The 13,661-nt window shown below is 44.6% G+C and overlaps 1 protein-coding gene across 2 annotated transcripts in view; it reads left to right on the forward strand.

The window, feature by feature from the left end:
* PPP6R2 (protein phosphatase 6 regulatory subunit 2) overlaps window positions 1-13,661 on the forward strand; it is an 891,343-nt gene that overhangs the window by 169,459 nt on the left and 708,223 nt on the right. For both annotated transcript variants that reach the window (XM_069229423.1, XM_069229422.1), the window contains exon 4: window positions 7,045-7,231. In XM_069229423.1, the coding sequence (XP_069085524.1) occupies window positions 7,045-7,231 (187 nt within the window). The remainder of the gene's footprint in view (window positions 1-7,044; window positions 7,232-13,661) is intronic.

The following is a 13,661-nucleotide window of genomic DNA, read 5'->3' on the forward strand; positions in this document are numbered from 1 at the left end:
AAATGATGATGGCCTTGACCGGCCTGTTTGTTTTATTAGCAGGAGGTTACTCCCAAGGGAGCAGTGTTGGAGTGCCATTGAGAGGGAGGCCTTTGCTGTGGTCTTATCCCTGAAGAAGTTGAGACCATACCTTTTTGGTACTCACTTCGTAGTTCAGACTGACCACAGACCTCTCAGATGGCTAATGCAAATGAAAGGACAAACCCCTAAACTGTTGAGGTGGTCCATATCCCTACAGGGAATGGACTTTGTAGTGGAACACAGACCTGGGACTGCCTGTGCCAATGCTGATGGCCTTTCCAGGTTCTTCCACTTAGAAAATGAAGACTCTCTTGGGAAAGGTTAGTCTCATCCTCTTTCGTTTGTGTGGGGGGGGGGTTAGGAGGGGTGAGGAAATGCCTCCTTGGCATGGTAACCCCCTGACTTTTTGCCTTTGCTGATGCTAAGTTTTGATTGAAAGTGTGCTGGGACCCTGCTAACCAGGCCCCAGCACCAGTGTTCTTTCCCTGAACTGTACATTTGCTTCCACAATTGGCACAGCCTTGGCACTCAGATAAGCCCCTTGTAACTGGTACCAGGGTCCCTGATGCCAGGAAAGGTCTCTAAGGGCTGCAGCATGTCTTACGCCACCATGGGGACCCCTCACTAAGCACATGCACACTGCCTCACAGCTTGTGTGTGCTGGTGGGGAGAAAAAGACTAAGTTGACATGGCACTCCCCTCAGAGTGCCATGCCAACCTCATGCTGACTCTGGCATAGGTAAGTCACCCCTCTAGCAGGCCTTACAGCCCTAAGGCAGGGTGCACTATACCACAGATGAGGGCATATGTGCATGTGCACTATGCCTTTACAGTGTTTATGCAAAACCTTAGACATTGTAAGTGCAGGGTAGTCATAAGAGTATATGGTCTGGGAGTTTGTCAAACACGAACGCCACAGTTCCATATTGGCTACACTGAAATCTGGGAAGTTTGGTATCAAACTTCTCAGCACAATAAATGCACACTGATGCAATGTATTGTAACATGCACCCAGAGGGCATCTGAGAGATGTCTCCTGAATACCAATCCAACTTCTAGTGTGGGGCTTACCAGTTTCTGCCAGCCTGCCACAACCAGACGAGTTGCTGGCCACATGGGGAGAGTGCCTTTGTCACTCTGTGGCCAGGAACAAAGCCTGCACTGGGTGGAGGTGCTTCACACCTCCCCCTGCAGGAATTGTAACACCTGGGGGTGAGCCTCAAAGGCTCACCCCCTTTGTTACAGAGCCCCAGGGCATCCCAGCTAGTGGAGATGCCCACCCCTCCGGCTACTGCCCCCACTTTTGGCAGCAAGGCTGGAGGAGATAATTAGGAAAACAAGGAGGAGTTATCCACCAGTCAGGACCGCCCCTAAGGTGCCCTGAGCTGAGGTGACCCCTGCCTTGAGAAATCATCCATCTTAGTTTTGGAGGATTCCCCCAATAGGATTAGGGATGTGCCCCCCTCCCCACAGGGAGGAGGCAAAAAGAGGGTGTAGCCACCCTCCAGGACAGTAGCCATTGGCTACTGCCCTCCCAGACCTAAACACACCCCATAATCTAGTATTTAGGGGCACCCCAAAACCCAGGAAGTCAGATTCCTGTAACCTGAACTACAAAGAAGGACTGCTGACCTACAAGCCTGCAGAGATGACAGACGACAACTGCTTTGGCCCCAGCTTTACCGGCCTGTCTCCAGAGTCGAAAACCTGCAACCATTGACTTATTCAACAGAGACCAGCGACCTCTGAAGCTTCAGAGGACTGCCCTGACCCCCAGGACCAAGAAACTCCTGTGAGCAGCAGCTCTGCTTAAAAACAGCAACATCTTTGTAACAAAGAAGCAAGTTTCCAAGAACTCGCTCTTCCTGCCGGAAGAATTCACACTCTGCACCCGACGCCCCCAGCTCGAGATCCAGAGAACCAACACCACAGGGAGGACTCCCCGGCAACTGTGACCCCGTGAGTAGCCTGCAGAGAGAATCCAGAGGCTCCCCCTGACCGCGACTGCCTGTAACAAGGGACCCGATGCCTGGACCAAGCACTGCACCCGCAGTCCCCAGGACCGGAAGGAACCGAACCTCAGTGCAAGAGTGACCCCATGTGACCCTCTGCCTAGCCCAGGTTGTGGCTGTCCAGAGAAACCCCCCGTGCCTGCCTGCAGCACTAGAGTGACCCCCGGGTCCCTCCATAGTTGTTTATCTAAAACCCGATGCCTGCTTTGCACACTGCACCCGGCTGCTGCCCCTGTGCAGCTGAGGGTGTGTTTTGTGTGCCTATTTGTGCCCCCCGCGCTCTAGAAAACCCCCTGGTCTGCCCCCCGAGGACGCGGGTACTTACCTGCTGGCAGACTGGAACAGGAGCACCTGTGTTCTCCATAGGCACCTATGTGTTTTGGGCCCGTCTTTGACCTCTGCACCTGACTGGCCCTGAGCTACTGGTGTGGTAACTTTGAGGTTGCCTTGAACCCTCACTGGTGGGCTGCCTATGCCCAGGAACTAAGACTTGTAAGTGCTTTACTTACCTGACAAGCTAACCTTTACTTACCTCCCCCAGGAGCTGTTGATTTTTGCTCTGTGTCCACTTTTACAATATCTTATTGCAATTTTATCTAAAACTGTATATGTTGTTGGTCTAATTAAAAGTTCCTAACTTACCTGTGTGGAGTACCTTGCATTTTATGTATTTACTTCAAATCTTGAACTTGTGGTTCTTAAAATAAATTAAGAAAATATATTTTTCTATTTAAAAACCTATTGTCCTGGAGTTAAGTCTTTGAGTGTGTGTTCCTCATTTATTGCCTGTGTGTGTACAACAAATGCTTAACACTTCCCTCTGATAAGCCTACTGCTCGACCACACTACCACAAAATAGAGCATTAGAATTATCTATTTTTGCCACTATCTTACCTCTAAGGGGAACCCTTAGACTCTGTGCACACTATTTCTTACTTTGAAATAGTTTATACAGAGCCAACTTCCTACACAAGGATAATTACAGCAAGTGGTGAAGGGTAAGGCCCTGATTCAGCAGATGAAGATGGTGGAAGGTAGTTTTATAGGTAGCATTTATCTTTTGTGGTGTGAAGGAGAGCCTACTATCAACTATATGAACCAATTGCTCATTTTGGGTATGTGTTTCCTTAATGGACACCCCACATTCCTCCAGTTTTTGCCCTGACATTGGTGAACCGTTCTGATATTCTCTTAAGAAGTGTTAAAGGTACTAGCCAAGGCTGGTATTTAGGTGATATCTGAGATGGAGAGAGGAAGAGGAAGCTACTTTTTGTACTACTTGATCCCCAAGAAGGAAGAGGGAACTAGAGGCCCCCTAAGTATAGAACATGTTTCTTAAAAAAAAGATAAGTTCAATATGATGCCTTGCCTAAATTCTGTTGGCCTTGGACCCTGAGTACTGGATGGTGTCTTTGGACTTGCAGGACGCATAGTTTCATGTACTGATCTTGCAGTCACACAAAGTATGTCCACTTTCTGATGTGAGGTGGGGTCAGAACACTTAAAATTCACTGCCCCACCATTGGCTTTACATTGGACCCTCGGGTGAATAACAGGACAAGGATCTTGGTAATGGTTGCAGCACATCTTTGCAGGTCTTGGATGCATGTGTTTCAGTACACAATGACAGGCTTAAGATAGGCCTGCCAAAACTAGTTTTGGACCACCTACGGATGACCATCTCACTATTGTCTACCCTGGGGTATTTCCATCAGGAAGCCAAAATCCCATATTCAGCCTGTGCAAATGATTCTCTTGATAGGGGGCATTATGGCCATGGTGCCTTTAAAGACTTTCCCACCACGCCACGAGTCCGGGAATAGCCGGTTGTGATCACACTGTTTCAAATAAAGTGTTTTACTGTCTTGATATTTCAAAGCCTTCTTGGGCTCTTTGTATTGGGCGTATGCTTGGTGCCGTATGGAATTTGAGTTGGGATCTTCTGTGGGCCCCACACTGCAGATGCCTTTAAGACCATGTCTGCATCCTCAAAGATGCGGCTCAGGTTCATTCTCACCCACTCCAGCGCTACCTGTGGTGACGAAAGCGTTAAATCTGGGCTAAGGAGTTCTCCTAGATGAGGTGGAGATTAGGGGCTCTGGTCTTAGACGAAGAAGAACCATCATATAAACATTCAGGGTGCCTCCTTGCAATGTGGCTGACCTTAAAGGCCTTTTAGCCCTCCATTAGGGGCAAGAAAATTCAGGTGATGTCTGACAGTAATGGTACCATGTGGCACTGCAGCAGGCTATCTTGAAGCTTGTAACTTTGGATATGGCTAGTACTTCACAGATTTTTCCTGGTAGTAAGCCACCTAGCGACATCCTTCAGCATAAAGGAAACCTAACACAACCTAACCAAAGTTATGTCTGCACCTGGAAGTGGCTCTTGGTATTTTCACTCAGTAGCGAAAAAGCCTACCAAGGGAATGCCCCACTGTCTACAATATGCATTGTTGGGTCCTTCCACGCTCTAGAGTTTCCTACTCAGGTGTCTCTAGGAAACATGTTACATCTTATATCGCACTCCACTCTCAGTATGCAACCCCCCCTCTACTGTTGATCTCACTGTTCCTGAAGGTCTTGTTTGACAGAGCACAGCTCATCTTATTTGTCATCATTTTTGTCATCAGTTTTGTCTTCTGAAATCATGTCTCCGAGCATACGTCCTTCATCACGGGTGCCTGTTGGGAGGTTCTGCAAGGCAGAGTGTTTTACCCAAACCACCAGAATCTGCACCTCCATGTTTGAATGTTGAGCAAAATTAAGAGTTTCAATCTTCTGTCAGAAGTGGTGTATGTCTTTCAGGCTGCTTGTTACTTCTCCAGATCTATAAAGGCTATTGGGCTAAATTTGTTGCCTTGTGTAAAGAAAAGCAAGTTAAGCCTCTGTATGCAGAACTGTCTGATGTTCTATAATCTTGGGCTTGTCAAAACTCTTCTGTCACTGATATAGGTTACTTATCAGATATTATTCATAGTGTACCCAATCAAGTCCTTAAATTTGGTAGCATGGCTCCTGAGATCAAATAATATGGTCCTCTAAATCTCCAGCAATAATTTATAAGAATCTCTGCACAAAAAGGGAATTGATCTAACATTAATGATATCAATGAAGATTTCTGTGACGCAAAACCAGGCCTGGAAGTATGTAACCATTTCTTATTCAGCTAACTGATTCTAACCTGCCACGTGTTATACATTATAGAAATGCATTTAACAACATTCGAAGGGAATACATGGTCAAAGGCCTGGTGCTGCAGGTATTTGACTCTGGCAAAAATGTTTATCTGTGACTGCCATTAGAAAACGTTACAAATATTTGGGTTTGAGGAAATACTTTTGTATTAGATAATATCCTAATATATCCCCACCATCCAAAAACTAGCAAGGTAGACAAAAATGATTGACACGTTTTCTCTCAAAAATGGCTTAAGGCAGGAGCGGTCTGCTTGCTATTCACCCTATTTGTCCACACAATGGAACCATTTCTGTTGAAATTTTGACGCTGTGCAGATTTTAGGATGGGGAAATAGGGCATGGATGAGTGCAAAGCAACATTTGCAGATGACAAGTTGTCAGTAAGGTTTCAAATGTACCCAGTCCTAAACATGCTTGAAGAAATAAATATAAACTGTTTTGAAAGCAAACTAAATCCAGCTGTAAAATGAGAGCAAATGTTATTTAAAATGTTTAGCAAGCATGTTATATTCTTGGCGTTTGTAATAAAGTGCAGCCTGCTGTTAGTAGATCTCTTTTTACACAATGTGACTAGGAATAGTGATGTGGTCATCTTGGGAGTAAAAAGCAAAGCTATAGTTTAACTGAGCAGCCACAGAGAAAAATTACTTACTTTGTGTAGCAAGGTCACAGACCCAGAATAAGAGAGAATTTTTTGTGCCTGTCCGCAAGCTGTGGCTGGAAGAATTTCTATCAAAATGCTTCCAGAAGGCCCTTGTAACAGTTATAAAGTATACATTGTTCAGAATTCATATATTTTGCGTACCTCTGTCACCAACAGGTTGACCAGAAATGTGCACTTTATATAAAGTTTGTGTGTTTTCTATTAGACATCACCTTGACATAGGTCGATTACTACTTCTGATCTAGCTAAAGCTCGCATCACAGTGTGAATTTTAGTGGAATGGTACTTAGAGTAGAGAGGTACCAACTTCTACTACCAGAATGTACATGTTGGTATCATAACAATGTATGTATCTTCAGGGTACTTGGATGTAGTGTTAAGAATACTAAATCTCCGGTATATACTTACCCTCTCAATTGTTTGATAATTCATACTCTGTGATGTCTTTAGTTACACAGTTGCTTTGTGGTCGATACTCGTAAATATTACTGCATTAGATCCCTAAGTGTCCCAGGTAGTTCCTCATTGGGACATCTCTGACTGGTCCTTTGAAACAGACTTGTAGTGCTATCTAAATTCAGGCAACAAAACTAATAATGGAAGTTTAGCGCATTGTGCATGCTAACCTCAGTTCACTAAAACCACTTTCATTTTAATACACTAAGCAATTCATTTTGTTCAGTTAATTTTTTTCTTTATTGGCATTTTTTTAGTTGAATACAGGATCTTTCATAGCATACATCTTAGAGCTTTGTACAATGGCAGAATAAGGTCGGCGTCCATACCACTAGATGTTAATTATGAAAGGGATTATAACCAGGAAAAAAGGTTCCAGGAATATTTGAGCCAATCAGTCTTAACACTGAGCAATTCATGTATGTTGGAGGGAGCAATTAGCTGTGGAAGAGAATTGTTTACTGTAGTGAGGACATAAAACTGTAAGTTACAGAAGGTTGCAGTGGGCTCCAGTTTCTCTGTCCTGCAATGAGATGTATCTGTTTGTAACGAAGCTCAAGTCAACTAAGTAATATGGGCTTCAGTTTTGATGTCTGGTGTACATCCTGCAGAGATGAATTTCTTCAGTGGTTTCCTTTCAAAGAATGTCATGGGTCATGGTCTAACGTAAACTTAATGTTTTCTCCCTCTAGGTATTCCAATACTGCTTGCGAGCTCCTGACCTCTGATGTCCCACAGATAAATGACAGGTTGGGAGGCGATGAGAACTTGTTGAATATCCTCTATGATTTTTTGGACCATGAACCTCCCTTGAACCCACTACTGGCCAGCTTCTTCAGCAAGACTATTGGCAACCTAATTGCCAGGAAAACGGAGCAGGTATTGGCTCCCTCTTATCTGCATGATACAGAGAAATGTTGTGGTGATTGTAAGTCATTTTGTAACAGGTAACTGCACTGGGAGTCACTACATCAGCAGTACCTTAACTTTGCAGGTTAGGTTTTAATGTTGTTATTGTGTCGATGTGTTAAAATTAAGTTGTAATAGTGAGACCATAACTCATGTTTAAAAAGAAAAAAATAAAACTCAAAATTTCACTGTAAAAAGTTGTCGTGAGATGTCATTAGTAATGCCATCAGTGATGCAATTTAACATACTATAAGGCACATTGTATATGAGGTCGTCAGCAGTATGTGATGGGGAGCAAGTAATTTGTTTATGAAAGCATAACTGGTGAATTTCTGTGCTTTTTGGGTTGTGTTTTGTAACCATAACAAAACTTATAACTGTTCTCACATTTAAAAAAAAAAAAATGTAAGCGTATGTTATAGTCGTACACACTAAGCTAACCACAACTTCAGTTTAACGTTTATTTTGTGCATTTCTGTGTTTTTTGCTCAGATGATGCATGTAACTGGTTTTGGACCTCATCTGTAAGTTTATAGCGAACTATCACTGTTCACAGATGTTGGCTGTGTGCAGTAGCGACTGGCTGCAAACTCTATGGTTCATCCTGCTTGTGGGCAGCCAATCCCTGCATCACATGTTCTTTAGCTATGTGAAGCAGGCATTGGCTATGAGGCAGGACCTCTGGCCAGGTTCTCTATTCAGCTCAGTCAGCAGCACACTTCCACACCCCCACCCTGTGCATGATAAATTGACTCTCAATATAATGGCTCATGAATGTATTTGGCATAAAAATGAATATATTTCATTTTCCTGATCTTAATTTAAAGGAATTTCTCATCGTAATCACATAGTAATAATGTAATGTACAACAGCAAACCTTGACCATATGTCTTGTTAAAACGCTGTCATCTTTTTCCAAGGTATCCCAAAGTGAGTAGGCACCTTACATTTTTAAGCTTTGGGGAGCAATCACTGAACTGCTGCTGGGATTTTCTTTTCTGCCCATTGTATATGTTTACTTATGCTGGCAAGTAAAAAAAAAAAAAAAGGGAAAGTTATTTGTGGCATATTGCCGCTTCATTAGGTTACCACAAGGTAGTACTCATCAATATAAGCTTGTTCATCCGTCTGTGATGATCCCCGCTTCAGATGAGGTTAGAAGAAAGCTATTTTTTGTGGGTAACATTTATTTGCTATTTCCTGCAAATGATTTCTGGTCTGAGTTTTAACTCCCTCTATCTCTGAGCCTTTGTCATCGTTTTCAGTTTTTAGGAGTGCAGGCCAGTGGTCTAACCTGCTGATGTTTGATCCTATCCTGTACTTTGGGGATGCTTGTAAATGCACATAGATTGGGCTCCTTAAGGATGGTTATGCTAATTTCAGTTTGTAAAGTGCACTTTTGTGCTCACTTCCTGGCACTGAAAGAATAAAATCAGTTTAAATTAAAACCCTCTGGGGAATTAGATGAGTAACAATCAAACTTACCCTACTTCTTGAAGTTCAAGAGAACAAGATTGCATAAGCAGGCACAGGAGTAAAACGATTCCAAAGACTTGCTGATGGCAACAAGGAAAGCTCCATCCCCACAGAAAACTCTTAGTTGCTGGAATGTGAAAGAGGATTTAATTAGCTGATCCATGTTAGCGACAGGGTTTGTTTCAAGTGAATTTTAGGATCAGTGACTTCATTGCAAGCTAGAAAATTCAACAGAAGGCTCGCAGGTGGTAAAAGCAAGGGTGGCAGACTGAGGCTACCTAGGGACCAAGAGAAGGTTGTAGTTTTCTCTGCCTTTGTTGGACCTAGATGAATCCTGATGTAGCAGGCCACTCAGTAGCTTCCCTCAAAAGAGAAGAGTGATTGGTAAGAAAACCTATGTCATGGAGAGGTTGAGTTTTAAGAAATTGCCTCAAATCCACCATTTCACTGCTTTTAAAAAGGTCACGATTTTATCTGATTGGTTATACACTTCACAGCAACTTCACTTAGTAGCCAAGCTAAACATAACATTTGTGTTATCTGCATACACATAAAATATTCTCCCAAAATATACAGAAAATACAGCAATGGTTGCATGTGTACATTAAGAGGGGCAAAGTAGAATTCCATGAGGTTTGTCCCTCTTCAATTCTCATGGTGTTGAAGCATATTGATAAACACCACACCCTGAGGTCTGTCAGTCATGAAAGAATAAAGCCAGCTAACATATCACCTTAACAGCTGGTTTTGGTCAGGCGACAGCTGATATATTGAACAAAATGAGTGCCCTAATACCACCATTTTCCAGTTCATGTCGCAGAAAGCAGGCAAAACAATCTACTAGGCTGACGACGGCCTCCTTATCCTCTGATCTTTTGGTTGCAAAGAAGCAGCCTGTTAACCTCAACAGAGAGCTGAAACTGGGACAGGGCATTGCTTTTGGGAAACAAAGAAAATTAGAAATCAAGTTCTTCATTGGCCAGATCATTTGAGTCCAGGTTTGACTTTTCTAGGCATGATGTTCAGACGGTTGTCTCCCAGCGAGTATGAACAAAGTTATTGTTATAGGAGCAGTTTGAAAATCCTTGATGTAGGAATGTGCCCCATTTTGACATGGTCACCCCCACTTTTTGCCTGGTATTCCCTAAAACTGTAAAATTGTTCACCAATTGGCAGTACCTTTGGCACCCCTGTAAGTGCCTAGTAAATGGTACCCTAGGTACCTAGGGCATGAATACCAAGGAGGGCCCCACGGGCTGCAGCATGTATTGTGCTACCCTCAGAGACACCTCACCTAGCTTAAACAGACTGCCAACGCAGGCTGCATGTCTTGGTGCAGCTAAAAGTGAAAACACAACATTGTACACACAGCTTGTGTGCCATGTCCTTTGACGCTTCATGCAATATATGTAAGTCACCCCTACAGCAGGCCTTACAGCCCTAAGGCAGGGTGCATTATATTACATGTGTGGACACATCTGCAAATGCAGATATGCCCTTACTATGTCTTTGTCAATTCGTAGACTTAGTAAGTGATCAGGGAAGCCATTTTATGTACATGTGCTGGACACTGTTTCAGTGAAGCTATCATGTAGCTGGTGAACTCATATTGACCAAACATCGAATGTTAATAAACCCTCACTGATTCCAGTGATGGATTTTTTAATACATGCGCCCAGAGGGCACCCTAGAGGTGCTCCTGAAAAACCTACCAACTACTGGTGTGCTGGTTGACTAGTCTTAACCAGCCTTCCACCAACAGACATGCTACCCCTTACACCCCTAAAGTGAGCAGCCAGATGCAGAAACGAGTTAAAGTCTGCCATCTTGATGATGGCAGAACTAGGAGCTGCTATGCAGGGTTATTCCCACTTCCCTCAGGAAGTGGTCATATAGGTGTTGTAGTAGCTAATGTAGCCCATTAGCTATTACCTTACACTCCCCTAGCACTTCTACATTAAGTATATAGATGAGCCTCTGGCACCAGAAAATGCTGGCCTGAGAGAAGAAAAAACACTGAAGAGATGCAAAAGTGGCAGCAACTCTGCCAGCCTGCTTGCAGACTTCGACAGTCGTGCCAAAAATGCCTCATCCTGCAGCTGCCCGTGCCTCCAAAAGCCTGGGAGGACTGCCAGAAAGAATTGAATAGGACCACAGTCTACCAAAATCAGACAGCGGACAGCACTGCTGCACCTGTGCCTCCCAACCCGATCACACGTAGGCCAGCAGTGTCAATGTTGTTCCCAGGCCCTCCAGAGATGTTGCTCACCTCAAGTTCGCCCACCGTTGACTTTCTGCTGATGACTGCTGCCTCCTTCTGCTTGCTCTCCCCCACAATACACACACCAAGACCACCTCTGGTGACGGAAAACAGACCGTCCGGCACACCACTGCACCCGGCTGCCCCAGACCGAGGAGAAGAGAACCAAATGTGTCCCTACGTCACCGAGCCTTGTGAGACCTGAGCCTGCTGTTTGGTTTGGTAAGACTGGACCCCTAGTCCACGTCTGCAGCCTCTTTATGGAGGCTCCCCCTCAACAGGGCACCCAAGGCTGAACTGCACCACAGCACCTGGCCGCCCCCGTGCTGCTGAGATGTTAATTTTATAAATTGGTGTGGATCTCCTTATTGAGTCGTGTGCATCATTTATTGACTTTGTGCCTACAGCAAATGTATTACACTCCTCCCTGATAAGCCTAAGGATGCTCAATCACACTACCTCCTAAGAGAGCACCTTGGGATTTATGAAACAAGCCTCTGTCCCCTCATAAGGGAACCCCTGGATTTTGTGCACTTGAAAGGACTTTGCTTTGATCAGTGCTGCCACTTAATAGAAGTGGTTCAGGCAGATGTCAGGAGGAGAACTGGAGGGCCTAGTAGGGGGGCTCAGTTCCTATCACTTTTATGCTCTAGGTGGGACAGTCCTTTGTAGTATGTTAACTGGCAAACGGTGAGTTGGTAGTAGGAGAATAGTTTAAGAACATGAAACGGTTTTCCTTCAGTTACCATTTTTATGGTAAGTACCATTTTCTAGAAAAATATGACGATATTATGTGTGTTATGTGATGATGGAAGCAGCAACTTTAAAATTCTGAAACTTGGTAAAGAGTTATATTTGAGACATTGTGAGCTTGAGAAACTAGAGCTCCGGTTATCTAATAGAGACTTAAGCTGTAGATTCCTTACCTTAGAGTAAATCCCAGGTGTCAGAGTGGATCCGGAAATTTTAGGAGCAGTGCCTCTGTGCGCCGGTAGATGTGCGTTTCACTTTGCGTCGTCCATGCTGAAAGTGATGTGTGCGGAGCCTATATAGGAGCCACCTGAGTGTACTGACTTCAGTTCCTTTTATTTCATGCGAATCAGCGCAGATCCGGAGAGAGCTACCGCTAGTCATTTTTTGACTGACTTTGTTTTGACATTTGTCAAGACTTTTTTTTTTAATTTTTTTTTTTAAGACTTCTCCCAGTGTGTATTGATGTCCCCCCAAAGAAACCAGTGGGGTTTAGGCATGAAGGACCCCCATCTTGTGTGCCTCTGGTGCTTGGAGCTGGACCCCAACTCCAAGATGTGTGAGGACTGCTGTGCCATGAAGCCCCAAGCACTGAGGGAGTGCTCCTTGAAGCTTCTAGTCACCAGACACGGTGGTACTGAGGTGCTTCAAATGGGTGTCACGCATTTCGGAATTCCTTCTCCCTTTTATTGAAGCCCCCACTAGACCCTGCACATGGGGCACCTGTGGACAGGAAAATGTTCCCACTGCCAACGCCCTGCTCCTGGGGACCTAGTTTTCTTCACCCATTTACCACACCTTGGGAAGTCTGGTTGTCCACGCCCTCACCTTCAAAGTTAACTTTGGCATGTTCCCTACCACCCCAAAAGATCACTGCTTTTAAGAAGGTCAAGATGTCTGATTGCTTATACACTGCACAACAACTTCACTTAGTGGTCAAGCTAAACATGAGCTGTGTGTCATCTGCATACATATAAAACGTTATCCAAACGTATACAGAAAATATAGCAAAGGTTGCATTTTACGCAAGAGGGAGCAAGGTAGAATTCCATGAGGGATGTCCCTCTTCAGTTTACATGGTAATGAAGCTTATTGTTAAAGCACCACATCCTGAGTTATGTCAGCCATGAAAGAATACAGACAGGCTAACATATCACCCGAACAGCAAGTTTTCATCAGGAGACAACTGGTGCATTGAATAAAGCTAGTGCCCTAATGCCACTGTTTTCCAGTGCATGTCGCAGAAAGCAAACAAAACAATCTACTAGGCTGGCTCCTGCCTCCTGCCTCCTGTCCCCTGGTCTCAAATGTCACATCATAAGTAGGCTGGATACATTTGGAAAGAGGAAGTTCTCTTCCACCAGGCTTGCAATGTGGTCGGTGAACACCACTTGCCTTTTGGCTGATACACCCAGATGATCTGAGATTCGGTTGCACAAGTGGTGCTGATGGTCTCGGATGCGCTCCGGGCCATGCTGTTAGTCTATGGCAGAGACGCAGCAGAGTTCACCATTATCTGCGGACTGGATATGACTACCTCTTCAGGCAGAACGATTACGTCGCAAGTGGCACTCAGATGCCACTCCTATCAGAGATCAACTGACTTTTCGGGGGATGTCCAGGTATTCCTTATGGACATGCCCTCGATTGCACCCATCTCTTTAGTGACCAGGCAGCTTCAGTGCTGGAGTGCTATAGGCAAAACCGAGCCACTGCCTGGTCCTTGGGCCTCTACATGGCCCCTCACCAACCCCATTATGCCTTTTGAACCTTCGGTGGTTAAGGCATGGGCTACCAACTATGTCCGTTCCTGTCCAGTCACCAGGGCTAACAGACTACCCAGTCTTTTTGTGGCTGTGGACATTGTTCTCTCAAGCCACATGGGACAACAACCGTAGGCTGGCCCAGTCTGTC

This window comes from Pleurodeles waltl, chromosome 4_1, assembly GCF_031143425.1.
Source record: "Pleurodeles waltl isolate 20211129_DDA chromosome 4_1, aPleWal1.hap1.20221129, whole genome shotgun sequence".
Classification (NCBI taxonomy): Eukaryota; Metazoa; Chordata; class Amphibia; order Caudata; family Salamandridae; genus Pleurodeles; species Pleurodeles waltl.